The sequence below is a fragment of the Sorex fumeus genome, unplaced genomic scaffold (genome assembly GCF_029834395.1).
Source record: "Sorex fumeus unplaced genomic scaffold, SorFum_2.1 ptg000014l, whole genome shotgun sequence".
Classification (NCBI taxonomy): Eukaryota; Metazoa; Chordata; class Mammalia; order Eulipotyphla; family Soricidae; genus Sorex; species Sorex fumeus.
This window is the reverse complement of record NW_026606071.1, coordinates 8,010,845-8,028,226: the sequence shown is the minus strand read 5'-3', so window position 1 is coordinate 8,028,226 and position 17,382 is coordinate 8,010,845. Positions and strand designations below refer to the sequence as shown.

Sequence of the window (17,382 nt, the reverse complement as noted above, 5' to 3'; positions counted from 1 at the left end):
TAATGAAACAGTAAGAAAGCTTTTAATTCTGATTAGATCTCTTCAATCTAAAAAGTCAAAGGGAAGAAAAACGAGGAAAAAAATCAAAACTTTAAGAAAAACTTTGGTGCCTACTGTTGAGCAGAAACTTTCTGAATTTTTGCCAGATCTTCAGAATTATTCAGAAGTTCAAGACTAAATATTAGAACTTGAGTCACCTATTTGATTTTTTCTTACATCATTTAAGATAATTTTTTTGAAATCTTAAACTTTTATATTGTAAACTTTTACCACCAAAAAAAATTCATTTTCTCATTAAAAAAACAAGATCTTTATGCCTTAGTAATTAAACGTGTACTAGATTAAAAGGAAATGTTAAAATTTTACCTTTATTAATGAAGTCACAACAATTGCACCAGCATTTACCATAGGATTATGTGGCTTATCTGTAAAATTTAAAAAAAAATTAAACATGTATTCTTTCAAATACTAAATCACTTTCTGTAATATATAGACTAAGTACCATGAACATTTTATTCTTCGTTATGCCCTACAGTATTTAGAAATGAGGGTAGGGGGAAAGAGACAAGACTGGAGAGTGGAGGATTGTATTTTAATCAGCTACATAGCAAACCAGTAACATACTACTAAGAAGTTGCTTTAAGGATCACAAAGGCCTATACTATGTGTTTTGTTATATCCTACATGAGGCCCTCCCGTTGTTCGTAGATTTGCTCAAGTGGGCCCAGTAACGTCTCCATTGGAGACTCTGTTGTTACTGTGTTTGGCATATCGAACACATCACAGGGAGCTTGCCAGGCCCTGTCATGCGGGCGAGATACTCTCAGTAGCTTGCCAGGCTCTCCGAGAGGGGCGGGGGAATCAAACTCGGGTCGGCCATGTTGGCTGCGTGCAAGGCAAACGCCCTACCGCTGTGCTATCGCTCCAGCCCTACATGAGAAACACCTAAAACTCAATCATGAATAACTTTGTAAATATTTCTATAAAAGAATCAAAGAATCACAGGGGCCAAAAAGAGAGTACAGAGTTAGGGTGTAAGGACAACCCGATTTCAATCCCCAGCAAACCATATTGGTCCCTCCGGCCCACCAGAATGATCCCTGAGCGCAGATCCAGGAGTAAGTCCTGAGTCGGATGTTGTCCCAAAATAAACCAAAAAACCCAATACGTATTTTAAAATTTGTCATTTCAAAAGTGCTACTTTTGCCCTTAATTTTCTTTTTTTAATAGGTGAATTTCTGTAAAATAGTTGCAGCTCTTGCTAATTATCCAACTATTTTCGTTCAAGATATCTTTCAAAGATTAAAAGTAAAGTAAAGGCCCTCCCGTTGATCATCGATTTGCTCGAGCGGGCCCAGTAACGTCTCCATTGGAGACTTTGTTGTTACTGTGTTTGGCATATCGAATACTCTCGGTAGCTTGCCGGGCTCTCCGAGAGGGGCGGAGGAATCGAACTTGGGTCGGCCATGTTGGCTGCGTGCAAGGCAAATGCCCTACCGCTGTGCTATCGCTCAAAGATTAGATGTTCTAAAAGACAAAAAAAAAATGTACTCTCAACTAAAACATCGTTCTACCACAAAATTTTTAATTTATGTGAATTACATAAAAATAGGGCATAAACACTTATGTAAATCATTATTAAGCTTAAACAATTCAACCAACATTGAATAAAAGTCACACATAGCCTTCTGCCCAGCTACATACATTCCAGGGAATTATTTAAGCAAATCCCATACAGTGAGATTTTTGTAATATGTGATTATAAAGTGATAAATCTTATTCTTTTGCCACTATTTTCTCCCTAGCTCACTTCTCCATGGTATTTCAATCCCCAGATTCTTAGTAATTTAAGCAGGAGGCTAAGTATCTATATAAAGTGTCACAGAAATTTCACAATAAACAGAAAGAGTACGATTTCAATTTTTCTCCAAAGATTTTAAAAAGTAACTTTTTAAACAAAAAAATGAGGTATATCTTTTTTCCAACTAATTTTCGTGTCATTCTTACCATCTTCATTTAAAAACAGTTTGTTGAATCTTAATCCACTCGGCTCTTTTCCAACATAACGATGAACATATTCTGTTCCAAGATCATTAACAGCAATGGCATATTTCAAAGGTTTTACACAGGACTGAAGACAAAATGGAACTTTGGTATCTCCAATAGAATGCCTAATTAAAAGTAGATTTTGCAAACTATTAAGATCAACAATGGAAAATATAAACACATAATTGGTGTTATTTTTAAGATGCTAATTTTGCAAGTATTCCCATTGCTTATCTGCACACTTACTTGAAATAGATATGTATTTTTTATTAAAAAGAGATACTGCAAAAAAAAAATTGTGCCTGTCATAGAGGTAGGGTGATAGGTCGGAGGAAAACTGTGAACATCTGTGGAGGGCAGTGAACACATCGAAGCGGAGGGAAGGGAATGGTGTTGAAATATTGTATGCCTGAAACTCAATCATGAATAACTGCAAATTATGGTGTCTTAATAAAAATATTTAAAAATGAAAAAAGATACTATAAATGTTTATTTAAAAAATGAATGTACTGGGTAGGAAGATAGTTCAAAATTAGATAATTGAGTAAAAATTTCATTCTAAGCACACTTTCAGATATCAATGACTAAATTGGTCAGTATATGCTAAAAACTCAGTTTAGAACAGATGACTGGTTAAAGAAACTTTGGTACATCTACACAATGGAGTACTATGTAGCTGTTAGAAAGGATGAAGTCATGAAATTTACATACAAGTGGTACTACATGAAAAGTATCATGCTAAGTGAGTCAGAAAGAGAGGGATAGACATAGAAAGAATGCATTCATCTGGGAAATATAAAGTAACAAAATAGGAGACTAACATCCAAGAATAGCCGAGATAAATACCAGGAGGTTTACTCCATGGCTTGGAGGCCAGTCGCACACTCTAGGGGTAAAGGCAGCTCAGATAGAGAAGGGAGCACCAAATAAAAGGTATTGGGAAGATCTGCCCAGAATGGGAGATGCATGCTGAAGATAGACTATAGACAGAACGTGATTTCCACTCAATTCCTCTTTTGCAAACCACAGCACACAAAAGGAGAGAGAGAACAAAAGGGAGTGCCCTACCACAGAGGCAGGGTTGGATGGGGGGGGGGACGGATACTTGAATCAGTGGTGGTGGAGAATGGGCACTGGTGGAGGGATGGGTATTCGATCATTGTATAACTGAAACCCAAGCACAAAAATTTGTAAGTCTACAGAGGCAAAAGGACTGAATCCAGAGCCCTGAGAATTGAGGCAGAAAAGTGAATGGACCATGCGTTAAACTATAGAGCCATGCCTCCCTGGGAGAGAAAGGGTATTGTTCCCTTCCACCTGCCCCCACCCCCCACCCCCCACCTCCCCAACCCCCCGCAGCAAGGTGGTCGCCACCTCAGAACTTATAGGAAGGCCAGGTATGAGCCGGCGGTGATGGGGCAACTGCAGTCTCATGGGAAGGGGGGCAATACCGGCTCGTCCTTCACGCCCTACGGAGTTGCCCCCCAGGAGTGGCTCTCTGGCACAGCCGTAACACCAGATGCACAGAAACCAATCTCGAAATTATCTAGCTCTTTGCAGAAATCCAAAATCGCGTGGCCGCTATTAGGGCTGCATGACATTACATGATTCTCATAACCAGTTATAGAAAACAAAGTATTTCACAATGCCTTTTCAGCAATTCTGATTGTTGGGGGGGAATTCTGAACAATAATGGTGCATCTTTTGTCGAAATAATGAATGTAATCAATGTAGAGAAGAGTTAAGTAGAAATCATCTGCCTCACAGGCATTGGGAGGGGTGGGAAAGGGGGTATATTGGGGTTCTTGGTAGTGAAAAATGAGTACTGGTGAAGGGAAAGGTGTTTGATCATTGTATGACCGAGACTTAAACCTGAAAGCTTTGTAACCTTTCCCACAGTGATTCAATAAATAAATATAAGAAGAAAAAAAATTTAAAAATTTAAAAAAAAAACTCAGTTTATATTCAATTTTATTTTTAGATCCAATTTTATTCTGAGGCCTTGTCCACAAATGCATTATTCTGCAAAATATATATATATATATATATATATATGTATGTATGTAACACAGTCACGGTCCTCCTGTTCATCAATTTGCTCGAGCAGGACCACTAACGAGACGTCTCCATCGTGAGACTTGTTGTTACTGTGTTTGGCATATTAAATTCGTCACGGGTAGCTTGCCAGGCTTTGCTGTGCGGGCGAGATACTCTTGGTAGCTTGCTGGGCTCTCCGAGAGGGTCGGGAAAATTGAACCAGGCTAGGCCAGGTTGGCTGCAATGCAAATGCCCTCCTTGCTGTGCTACCACTTCAGCCCATATATATGTATATACTCACAATTTCAGTCCAATAAAAAAAAAAATAGCTTACAGCTTTTTTAAACCCAAAAAGAGCTGGCACTAAAGTTAGAGACTAGATGTAATCATAATCAGTAAAAAACAGACTAAAAAAGAAAACTTACTAAACTGGATAAACTCAATGAATAGTTTCAAAATGGAAAAATTCTGAATAAGCCTAGAATGTTAAGTGTGTTATGGGCAAAATCCTTAGGATTTTTTTGTTTGTTTACTTGCTAGGGGTAGGGGGTGCCATTCTATATATATGGCTGTGCTCGGGATTTTATTTCTGGCTTTGCACTCAGGGATCGATCACTCATGGTGGGGCTTAGGGAACCACCATTAAGTGGTGCCAGGGATCAAATTTGAATCAGTCATATGCAAGGTAGTGTCTACCAAGTTCAACAAACCCGTTTTTTTATTTGTTTAACTACTAACTGTTCCCAATAATCCCCCAAAACATAACTAATTAATAGTGAAAATCATCTCTCACGAGGAGAGATAACTCAGTGGACTGAATGCAATCACTGCATACAGAAGGCCCAAGTTTAATCACCTACACCATCTGATCCTCCAGATACCTCCTGGAGTAGACCCTGTACACCAAACACTCACTCCCACAAAAAAAAAAAAAAAAGGAAGTCAATATGTAGTATGGACCAAATAGTACAGGAAGCATGGCACTTGCTTGGCAAATAACCAACCTCATTCATTCCCCAGCACTGCATCAGGCTCTTAGAGCCACACCAAAAGTTATACTTGAACACAGTGCTAAGTATGGCCCAAATTTAAGAAATAAAAGAAACTGTTTTAAAGCATCAAATTCATGAATAATTTCTAATTCAGACAGTAATTTCAACTTGATTGTCATACTAAAATCTGATTAAATCCTGTTGCACTACCTCTGGGTTAAAATAAAAATATGCACTTAATTCCAAAGTCAACTTTAAATATTCTCTAGGTAAGAGGTTGGGGACTTAAGAAACGGACAGGAGTGACTCAGGCTCAATTCTGGTATCACATGCCCTACAAGTATTGCTCGATGTGCTGGTTGTGATCCCCAAGAGCTCCAGGACTTCAGGGCGCAAGTAGCACTGCATTCTCGGCCCTAACAAGGAGCCACCTGGTCCAACTGTCACCAAGAGTGGTCCCCGAATTCCTGAGCACTGGCTGAAGGATCTCTCAAAAAATTCTCCAGATACAGAGTGAGAACAAGAGCAAGAGGCAAGAGCGAGGAAGAACGAGAAAGAGAGAGAGAGAGAGAGAGAGAGAGAGAGAGAGAGAGAGAGAGAGAGAGACAAACAGACAGACAGAGACAGAGACAGAAAGGGGGAGAGAGAGAAAAACGAAGTGGGGGGAAATGCCTGCCATAAAGGCAGGGTGGGCAAGGGATGGCAGGAAGGAAATTGGGGACACAGGTGATGAGAAAGGTACACTGGTGATGGGATGGGTGTTGGAATACCGTATGACTAAAATCAAATCATGAACAACTTTGTAACTGTGTATCTCATGATTCAATTAAAAACAAATTAAAATTTTAAAATCTCCAGATAATCAAAATAGCCAACACTATGTTTAAGACAAAAACTATGGAGAAGCATTACATACTTATAATTTCCTACAAATAATAAAAATTTCCATTGTGGAAAAAATATAAACCAGAAAGGACTTACGGTCTAATTTCACCTCTAACAGTATTATATTAACTATGAGTCTCGGATTCCTCATGAGTAGGTTAAACTATGTATATATATTTTTATTGTAAATACTTGAGAATTATGTATGTATATATTTTTATTGTAAATACTTGAGAATAAGTATTAAAAATGAAAAGGACTATTTATAATAAAGGTATTTAGGGACAGGAGAGGTAGCACAGCAGTACATGTATGTAATAGACTCTGATTCAATCCCCAGTACTGTATGATCTCCAGGACACCAACACAAATGATATCTGAGCAAAGAGCCAGGAGTATGCACTGAGCACTCTTGGTGCAGCCCAAAATTAAAAATTCTTAAATGATATCACTCTCTTTGAAGATTACATTTTTATTTTATCATATTCTGCTAGGTCCTTATTTGTCTGTCAATGGACCATGCTAATAATGTGAGCACTCTACAAATACTGATTTCATGGTCTTCATAAAGTGCCATGGATTTCACAATTGACTTCTAACTATGGAAATAGCTGGTAAAGATTATACTATACTATATTGTCTTAATTATGAGGCTAGTTTATCAGGAGCATGAGGTACAAAAATGATAGATAAACTGTGAATAATATATATGAAGTGTCATCAATTCAGGACAAAAGTATTATTTCAATTGAGCTTCTGAAAATTAAAACCTGTATCTACCTTCTCAAATTTGACAGATTAAGACAAATTTCCATTATAGACAATGCTCATCTCTATTCTCATGCTAACCATTATGCAAAATTTAAGACAGTTTTAATTGATTGCAAATACTTACCTCTGTCCATCCACTGTACAAACAGACACACCCCACAAATCAGGACTGAACTTGGCTAGCTGAGGAATATAGTCTGCAACCTATTCAAAATGTTAGAAAGAAAGATATAATATACAAAATACTTTTTCTACCCAAAACTGTATCCTAATTTAGTTTCCCATATATCTTTTTTTACTTTAATCTATCTTAATACTTAATAATTAATATTCAATAAAGGTCCAGAGGAAAGTTCATCAGGGCTGACCTGCATGCATATATTTAATATTGTACATTTATTTACACATATGTTTAATTCTACTCACTAAAAACTAAGAACAGAAGTTACGGACCTAAATGTGAAAGGCCCTGAGTTAAATCCCTGACACTGCACGACCTCCTGAGCACCATGCAGTATGGCTCTGGTGGGGGCACCAACACCAGACAGACCACAGGCACCCTACCGTGTAAAGCAAGGGGCCACCACGTTTTTTAAAAAAAGAAAAAAAAGGTTCAGGGAAAAAATACACTACAGCATTATAGGTGAGCTTTGAAGTGATTTATCTCAGTCTTCATCATCCTCTTTGTTTTCTAAAGACTTAAAATTTTAAGGAAAATTATTTAACTATGGTCATGATTTTTAAACTATCTTAAACGATCTTTTAGTTTATCTTAAACTATCTTTTAACTATCTTAAAACTTAAGTTTTGATTTGGTGGTGGAGGGTTTGTGGCCATACCCACCAGCTGTGCCCACAGAGCTTAATCCAGGCCATGCAATGGAAACCATATGTGATGCTGAGCCTAGGGCCAGAGTGGGACATGTGAAAGGCAAAAAAAGACCTTAACCCCTATTAACCTCTCTGGCCCAAACAGCAAACTATTCTGAGTAAAGGCCGGGATATGTTTCAACAGCATTGACCTAAATTCTATCCACAGCACTATGAAAATAAATAAAACATACTACTATCACTTAATCCAGTGACTTCACTTTAATTCTAGTAGAAAAATACAAGAGAATTACTCAATTAGTCTTTCAATTTCAGCTGATCTTCATTTATTAACTGGTTTAGGAAAATATTTACATCAAAAATATTACCTTTCCTCCAGACTGCTTCTTAGCACTTTCATATAATTCATCAATATGTGAGGTAAAAGACATAAAGTCAGGAATGACAAACTTTCTTCTAAAGGCTTGGGTCAACAAAACAATGTTGCTTTGAACACATCTGTGGAATGTGAGAAAAAAGAGTCAATAGAATGGGTGCCTTTCAGGTATTATAGCCTACTAATAACAATACTAATTAGGAGAATTTTTCAAACAATAGAGAAATTATTCTGTACAACAAATAAACTATAAATTATGCTGTTATTTTCTTTTCCTCAAGCAGCCTTGAATGTAGTAGCGTGTAAGCTGTTGAACAAGTTAAATAAATTAGATGCACCTAAAGATGTGTCAAAGATTAAAACACTAGAGCACCACACCAGATTAAGTATGAATACTATCTAAAACAAGTTTCTTACATGCCAACTGCTAATCATTCAGCATGACACTTGGCTAACAAATCAGATTTTAATGTTACTGCTGAGATTGTTATATGCTATTTGCATAAGATACAAAAATGTTAAAAAAATTTTTGAACATTTTTATATCTTATAAACGGGACAGTGGGTCCCTGTTTTAGTACAGTGGATAGGTAAGGTGTCTGCGCCTTGCATGTGGTCAACCCAGGTCTGATCCACTGCCCCACATAAGGTCCCTGCAGAGCCAAGAATAAACCCTGAGCACTGCTGGGTGTGGCCTTACATAACAAAATAAGGATATGGCAAGTCATATGGAAGGGAGGGGCAAGATATCCAATGATCTGAATATTCCATTTTGTTCTAAAAATGATTCAGGCCAAAATATAGGTGTATTTAAGAATATACAAATATACGTATATATGAGGAGTTTCTTTGGGGAGAAAATTACTCATATATACGTAAGTAAAGTAAAAGTAAAGGCCCTCCCATTGATCATCGATTTGCTTGAGCGGGCCCAGTAACGTCTCCATTGGAGACTTTGTTGTTACTGTGTCTGGCATATCGAATACGTCACGGGGAGCTTGCCAGGCTCTGCCGTGCGGGCGAGATACTCTCGGTAGCTTGCCGGGTTCTCCAAGAGGGGCGGAGAAATCGAACTCGGGTCAACCATGTTGGCTGCATGCAAGGCAAACGCCCTACCACTGTGCTAACATTTTAATATTGATTTTTTTTAAATGTGCTGTTTTAAATATTCATCCTTGTTCTTTGTTTTTTTTTTTTTTTAAGGGAGAGTGAAAACACAATCTCCCCTACAAAAAAATTCTGTGTTTGAGTTTCCCACATTTGGGGAAATCGCAGGTGTCAGCACATCTGGAGTGTAATGGATAAGCCTCAGCCCGGGAAAATCACCTTTGTGATCATGGTATCTTCCTATTAGGTAAGTATATTATTCATCCTTGATTAACCCTCAAAATAGGATGATCTTTTCATTTACATATAAGAAAGAAAGCTCTGTAACTTCTATGAAAGTAACTGGTACTAATTATGAAGGGGGAAATAAAGTAGATGGTCTTAGTATTTTTCTTTCGGTAATGATAAATTTTTGCATCTTTATTTCTTATTTCCAGTTTTCTCTAAATTGAAGACTCCTTAACACATAACCATTAATATTATGAGCCAGGTTTTACATTCTAACTATAAAAAGCTTTAGGTACAAATTCAGTACTAAATGCATTTTTAAAGAGTGGGTTGTTTGTAGGAGGCAAGCTATAGTACAACAGGTAAAGCATTTGCCTTGCATGTGGCCAGCCTGGGTTCAACCCCCAGCATCTTCCAGGTGTAATTACTAAATGGAAAGACAGGAGTAACCCCTGAACATTGTTAGGTGTGGCCACAAATCAAAACAAAACAAACAGGTTGTTTTTGTTGATCAAGATGTGCCCCAAAGAGTACAGTGACCATTTGCCTTGCATGTGGAGACCCAGGTTTCATCCCAGGCAACCTATACGGTTCCCTGAGCCTGGCAGGAATGATCCCTGAGCACAGAGCTAGGAGTAAGCACGGAGCACCACCGGGTGTGGCCCAAAAACAAAGACAAAATAAATATGACCCAAAATAAGATGGAAAAAAAATTAGTCTGAATTATCAGTCTACAGACCTAAAAAAATTAACTGACATCCCAATGATATCTATTCTTTATAAATTGTTTTCTATTTCAATGTTAATCTAAAAACCTTTTTACCATTCCTTATGTTTCATAATAGATGCAAGAAATATATACTAAACTCATTTCTATTGAAAAAAAACAATTCCTTATCTTAAATCACTATTTGTATCAAATTAGATCTGCTTTCCTATTTTTCAGTATGAGGTGTGCAAAACAAATTTCAATTATTAACCTTCAACTATTTAACCTAATCAGCACTTTTAACACAGCTTTATAAATGAGCAAAATGTACAGCAGTGAAAAAAAGGTTCTTTCTCAGCGCTGCAAAAGCTATACTTTCTTAGTAGTCTTAGCTAGTCTATTATTACGGTCAACAAAGGCCATACTATTTACAGGATCATCTAAACACTGATGGGCATTACAAATTACATTATTTTTCTCTTGGGAGTAAAAATACAACTATCATGAATGTAACTATAAAGTAGAATTCATAAAATGAACTCTGAAGCAGAAGTACATGTGTTTTTCATCAAGTCTCTTTTTTTCTTTTTCTTTCATTTTATAATCTATGAACATGGAATTATTTTTCCCTTCATTTGGTAATACATGTTAATACATAAATACTTTAGAAATACTTCATTTAAATCATTTGCAGTAAAACATAAATTGAAACTCTAAGAGTATGAAGCAGTATACACATATAAATATATTATTTTCTCCAAAAACACATTTTTTTTTGGCTTTTGGGGTCACACCCAACAATACTCAGGGGTTACTCCTGTCTCTGCACTCTGGACTTACTCCTGGCAGTGCTCCGGAGATCACGTGGAATACCAAAATCAAACCGGGGTCAGCCATGTGCAAGCCAAATTCCTACCTGCTATATTATTATTCTAGCCCCCAATACAAAGTAATTCTTACAAAGCTTTTTACGATTAGAAATCCACAAACAAAACTTCTATGGTTAAAAATCCAGAGCTAAAGACAGTATTCACTTTCAACACAAAATTTTCTACTTCTGGGGGCTGGAGCGATAGTACAGCAGGTAGGGCGTTTGCCTTGCATGAGGCCAACCTGGGTTCTATTCCCAGTATCCCATATGGTCCCCCGAGTACTGCCAGGAATAACCCCTGAGCCTCACCGGGTGTGATCCAAAAAGCCAAAAAAAATATATATATATACTTCTATTAAAACAACTGTCTACATGGGTATAGGAAATCTCCAACTTTCAGATTATGCTCCATATGCCTAAAACAAATATTTCCCTTGATCGTATTATATATGTATTAACCAAAAATTTAACACAAGATATCAATATGGTGATGTCACCTGATATTAACTGAAAGTGAAACACATTTATTATTTCTCCAGGAAGATTGATACCATTATAGTTACCTCCCACTCACAGAGAGGTGAGATCACTCCAGCTCCCTCAACTTTCCCTGCCCCCTCAAAAGATTTCTTGCTTCCAAAAAGAATTAAGTTTCTAGAAATTCAAAGTTCCAATTTGGACTAACTTTAAGGTTAGCTGAATTAGTAGAATAAAAACCTTAGGGTGGAAAAACTAAAAGTATCAAAACTGTCAGCAGTACTTTACAGCATGCCAGGAAGCTTTGCAGGACCTCCGTAAAATACTTAAGCTATCCAGATACCTCAATACACCAGAATATTCCCAAGAAACAGAGTACTTCATTTAGTCCCACGTACATATACATACAAACATACATACAAATAAACTTTCTAGACAGTTTTTGGTCAGCCTAAGCCTATGTCTTATAAGAGTGTTTACAGTTTTGTAATAGTTTTCACATAACCATATTAGTTTAAAATACCACTTAACTCTTTGGAATCCATCATAAACATGCTGTTCACTACAACATTATCAGTACTCAGGTTATCATAAACACATTAATAAAAATTAAATAATAAGCCAATATTCAAATATTGAAAAGTCAAAATAAATACAGCAATTAAACCAAATCAAGGCATTAATTTTCAATATTTACCTTAAGTTTTCAAATATTTTAAGAATGAAAATAAAAAGACTATATATTTAATGTGTCTGTCTGAAAGGAAGAGAGACACACACAATGGAGATTTGTAAAAGGAGTAAGGCTCTCTGAAGCTTTCTCTCATTTTGTCATCTATTTGGACTTGTAGAAAGGAACCATAGAGGCTGGAGTGATAGCACAGTGGGTAGGGCGTTTGCCTTACACACAGCTGACCCAAGTTCGATCCCCAGCATCTCATATGGTCCCCTGACCACCGCCAGGAGTAATTCCTGAGCGCAGAGCCTGGAGTAACCCCTGTGCATCGTCAGGTGTGACCCAAAAAGAAAAAAAAAGAAAAAAGAAGAAAGGAACCATAGTGGAAATGCCTGAAACACATGCATAAGAACTGGAAATCAGTTTAAGCCAGGTCAGGACAAAGCGTGCTTTTCTCAAACTGAATGGGACCGCCAGGTACTGTAAACTGGGAACATCTGTGGCTACATTGCCTTAGAACGGTTTCAAAGAAGTAGATTCTGGGTCCCAGTTTATTATAGAATATTAGTGTGCACCAAGTTCTTCAGTTTGTTTATAAATCCTCCTTCCTTATCTTCTTCTTAGTTATATTAAGACAAACTGGCCTTCAGAGATGCAATTTGATTAAAAAGAAAATCACCATATAGCATAGTAAATCACCATTAAAGGTTTGGCAGAAATTTTTACTTTTTAAAAAGATCTTTGTCTAGCATGACACCATCTGATGTTGTTTGAAGAGTTAATCTTAACATATCCATACACTCTTTCAACCTGGGATCAGACGTTCGCAATCCTGTAGATTTGAGTGCCTGTTTTTAAAAAAATAAGAGCTTGTAAATATAGAGTGCAAATAATGTTTATGCTTATTCCATTTATAAGTTCTTAATCCCTGTATATAAAAACTCCTACCCAAGAACTGAATATGCATCTGGCTTATTTAGCATCACTATTACCCACTTTCTGGACATGTTTCTTATTGTTTCTTTCATTTTCTTTCACTGATTACCTTGAAATAAGCATGATGAAGATTTGAAAACAGCAAGAAAAATAGTATCAGTCAGAATCTATACGTCAGAAGACCTTTAACGCTATATTTCAATATTACAGATTTATTGTCAGTATTACAGATTTTTTAAAAAGTGAAGACAGAAAAACAAACACTTACTGTAATGAATTTATGGACAGGTATTTTCTCTTGTCCTTCTGCAATTGTATAGAACAGCAAATCTTCCAAACTAGGTAACAGACCTTGTTTTATTTTACTGAAGAGGGAAAGAGAAGATAAAATTAATCCCTGTGTGAATATTCTAAATGAATTTTAGTCATATCAATTATTAATCATTGAGCCAAATTAGTTAAGCTGATTTAGTCATCAAGACTACTGTAATGGTCGTCTTTAATACATGCTGATTCATCAAATGAAACCATTATTATTGAAACCACACTGAAAAATAAGTAAATATTATTTGATTCATTAACCAATATAGTTATCGTTTAATCCCAGATTTTGTTACCATCATTAGTTGTGCTAATGTGTAACCAGCCATCGCTATGGTTGATACCTTTATGTACAACCTAATACAATCAACCCACACTAATCAGAGTTTAGTTAAGTGTTAAGGTAAATGTCAAACTAAATTTAGTTTAAACAGTAACTGCTGAACAAAAGAAATTAATTTACTTGAATCCTGGCTATAGTTACCAGTTGAGTAGACTTACATAAATTCATTTTTCCATGATTCAGTTTTCCAATCTAAGAAAATACAATCTCATCTGTGTCATGGGATTGTTAAGGATTAAGTAACTCAATACATGCTATACCTTTAAAACACTGCTCAGCAGAGTTGTATCAACTGATACATTTATAACTGTTTCTAAAGTGATCTAGGCTTACATATACAGATCAAATGCCACAATAACTTTTAGTATGAAAATTTTAATTTCATTTTTGGGCTATACCTCGTGGTCCTTAGGGGTTATTCCTGAATCAGAGCTTAAACATCACTCATACCATGTGCTCGGAGGATCATGCAATTCTGGGGATTAAACCAAGGCATCTGCATGTAAAGCTTGAGCTCTAGTCCTCTGAGTCATCTCCCTAATGTTTAATTTTAAAAGTCATCCTTAAAATAACTAACACATAGGACTGTTTTCAGTCTCTGGGACAGGGAATTTCGGGGGCGGGGGGGGGAAAACCTATTAATTCTCAGAGGCCTGGCTTTGTGTTTGGGGGGGTCTCTTCCAGAAAGAAGTTCTCAGGGTACCATGTAGTGCCACGGATCAAAAAGCCAGGCTTCCCAAATGCAAAGCATGAGCTACCTCTATGGCTTGGCCAGGTTAAAAATAAATTCTGAATAGTAAAGAATTCCCTGAAACAATTTTGATCTTAAAGAACTTAAGTGGATTGGGAGATTTCACTAATAAGTGTGAAATATTTCCATCAATGCCTAAATATTGTGTATTACAAGCTTTCTACTTCAGTTCTTCCAATATCTTAAGACAGAAGGCACTGAAACTATGCAAAATATAATATGGTTCCTGGTACAGCAGAAATTCAATTATGTTATTTCTTGAAAATAACTTTCTATTTAACAGATATGAAACAAGAGGCTCAGACACATAAAAAAAACTTAACATGACTCCAAAATTGGCTAATATTATTAGAACCTCTGTTTTTCTTTTACCACAGTACATTGGCTCTCTAAACAGTTACTACTTTCACAAGATACCACCAATTTTTCTAGGTCTCACCCTGACTTAAAAGCATTCAACAGCGGCCAGAGCGATAGAACAGTGGATAGGGTGCTTGCCCTGAAGTAGTGGACCCAGCACAAGATATAGTCCCCTAACCACTACCAGGAGTGATCCCTTAGCACAGGACCAGAAATAAATCCTGAGTACCACTGGGTGTAGTCCAAAAGAAGTATTAAACAGCATCAACAAAACAGATGAGTTAGTATTTAAAGAAAAATGGAGCCACTTGTCAAAATGCAATGAAAAATAACATGATAGGGGCTAGAGCGATACTACAGGGGGTAGGGCATTTGCCTTGCACGCGGCCGACCTGGGTTTGATCCCCAGCATCCCATATGGTCCCTCGAGCACTACCAGGAGTCATTCCTGAGTGCAGAGCCAGGAGTAATCCCTGAGCATCGGCGGGTGTGACCCAAGAAACAAACAAAAAATAATAAAGAAAAATAAAATGACTATTAACAGAAAATAGTTTGTCAAACGTCAGATAGTGGTAGTTTTTTTTTTTGTAATTGCAGAGTAAGCTATGTACTTGCTACCCCAGTAAATGGTTTGCTCTGCTTATAGCCATGTCAATTAACACAAAATATGTATCTCTTAACCTTACGATACACCATATAAAAGATATTAGGGGGTCAGAAAGATAGTAGAGGGTTAAACTGTAGGCACCGCATGCAGCTAGCCCTATTTTGATGCCCAGCAGAAGGTGGTCCCCCAAGCATTGCCAGATGCAGCCCTGAAGGAGCCAACACCATCAGGTGGCCTGGTTATTCCCCAGCATCACAGTACCCAAGCAGCATCACCACATCCCTCCGCCCTTACACAGAACCATCAGCCAGCTAGCTGAGAATTGCAGCGAGGAGCCTTGGGACCTCCTGAGCACCTAAGTTCCACCAATAAAAAGTTTAAATAATCATGTTCCTGACATAGCGGTCAAAAAAAAAAAAAGTAATTACATGGATTCTGACAGAAGCATTTTCAATCCATAGGAGATTTGGGCCAAACCTCATAAAGTATAAATAACTACTGATTTTATCCATTTCTGCCCAAATTTAGGAATATATAGCAATGCATCACATGAATGTTCTTTGCTATTAAAATTCAAAGTTTGCAACTTTCAGTAACTACAATGAGATCCTTGCAAAATATTTAAATTTCAAGGACTAAAATAGGTTGTGGAACACTTTCAAATATTTACATCAACAATTAACAATAAACCCAAGTAGAGCACTCCACAGTCCCTAAGGAAAAACAGAAACTAAAATGAGACAAAAATAGATTAGTTAGTCCAAAGAAAAATCATATTTTTTATTTTTTATTCTACTTCATTTCTAACCTCTGCCTTTAAGGCCCTTTTCTTTTTTCTTGATCCTTAATTTTTTTTTAATTTTAATGAATCACCATGAGATACTGTTACAGACTTAAAAACTTTCATGATTATGTTTCAGTCAAACAATGTTTGAATACCCATCCCTCCACCAGTGCCCATCCTCCACCACCAATGTTCCCAGTATCCCTCCCCGCGCCCCCACCCCTTCCCACACCCTGACTCCGTGTCAGGCACATTCCCTCTTACTCTCTCTCCTTTGGGGTGTTATGGTTTGCAATACAGATACTAAGCAGTCATCATGTTTGGTCCACAGTCTACTTTCAGCATCCATCTACCATTCCAAGAGATTCCTCCAACCATCATTTACTTAGTGGTCCCTTCTCCATCCCAGCTGCCTTTTCCCCCAGCACATGAGATTGGCTTCCAAGACATGGATCCATCCTCTTGACCCTTATCTCTATTGTCCTTAAGTGTTAATCTCATATTATAGTATTTCATTTTCCACAAATGAGTGCAGTCATTCTATGTCTGTCTCTTTCTGACGCATTTCACTTAGCATGATACCCTACATATTGATCCACTTATATGCAAATTTCATGATTTCATCTTTTCTAACAGCTGCATAGTATTCCACTGTGTAGATATACCAGTTTCTTTAACCAGTTATCTGTTCTTGGGCACTCAGGTTTTTTCCAGATTCTGGCTATTGTAAATAGGAAGGAAGGGAGGGAGGGAGGGAGGGAGGGAGGGAGGGAGCCCCTGAGCATCGCCTGGTGTGGCCCAAAAAAACCGAAAAAAAAAAAAAAATTATCAAATGCTTGCATGATACCACTACACCAGCAGCGCAGCTGCTGGGCTGGAGCGATAGCACAGCGGTAGGGCGTTTGCCTTGCACGCAGCCAACATGGCCGACCCGAGTTCGATTCCTCTGCCCCTCTCGGAGAGCCTGGCAAGCTACCTAGAGTATTTGATATGCCAGACACAGTAACAACAAAGTCTCCAATGGAGACGTTACTGGGCCCGCTCAAGCAAATCGATGATCAACGGGAGGGCCTTTACTTTTACTTTTACTATCAAATGCTAAATGAGAGTCCCCTGCTTATAAACGGAACCTAAAATAGATGGTCAAGTTCTGCAATATGAAAACTGCCTCTTAAATTAAGAGGCATTAATTTAACTAATCAATTTCTCAATACTGAAAGATAAAAGTAGGTATTTATTTCTAATCTGGATTTGAACTGTTTATTTTTATCACTT

The 17,382-nt window shown here is 37.3% G+C and overlaps 1 protein-coding gene and 1 non-coding gene across 4 annotated transcripts in view; both read right to left on the bottom strand.

Annotated features, from left to right (window-relative positions):
- Positions 1-17,382, bottom strand: part of GLS (glutaminase) — a 77,440-nt gene that overhangs the window by 50,470 nt on the left and 9,588 nt on the right. For 2 of the 3 annotated variants that reach the window (XM_056111954.1, XM_056111953.1), the window contains exons 2-7: positions 13,210-13,306; positions 12,732-12,853; positions 7,930-8,059; positions 6,856-6,935; positions 2,008-2,171; positions 367-425 (exon numbers count right to left, since the gene is read on the bottom strand). In XM_056111954.1, the coding sequence (XP_055967929.1) occupies positions 367-425; positions 2,008-2,171; positions 6,856-6,935; positions 7,930-8,059; positions 12,732-12,853; positions 13,210-13,306 (652 nt within the window). Of the gene's footprint in view, positions 1-366; positions 426-2,007; positions 2,172-6,855; positions 6,936-7,929; positions 8,060-12,731; positions 12,854-13,209; positions 13,307-17,382 lie in introns of those variants that run through there. The other variant, XM_056111955.1, reaches the window with a different exon arrangement.
- Positions 9,137-9,299, bottom strand: LOC130021223 (U1 spliceosomal RNA). Its single transcript, XR_008792120.1, has one exon. It is a non-coding gene; the product is annotated as a U1 spliceosomal RNA (small nuclear RNA).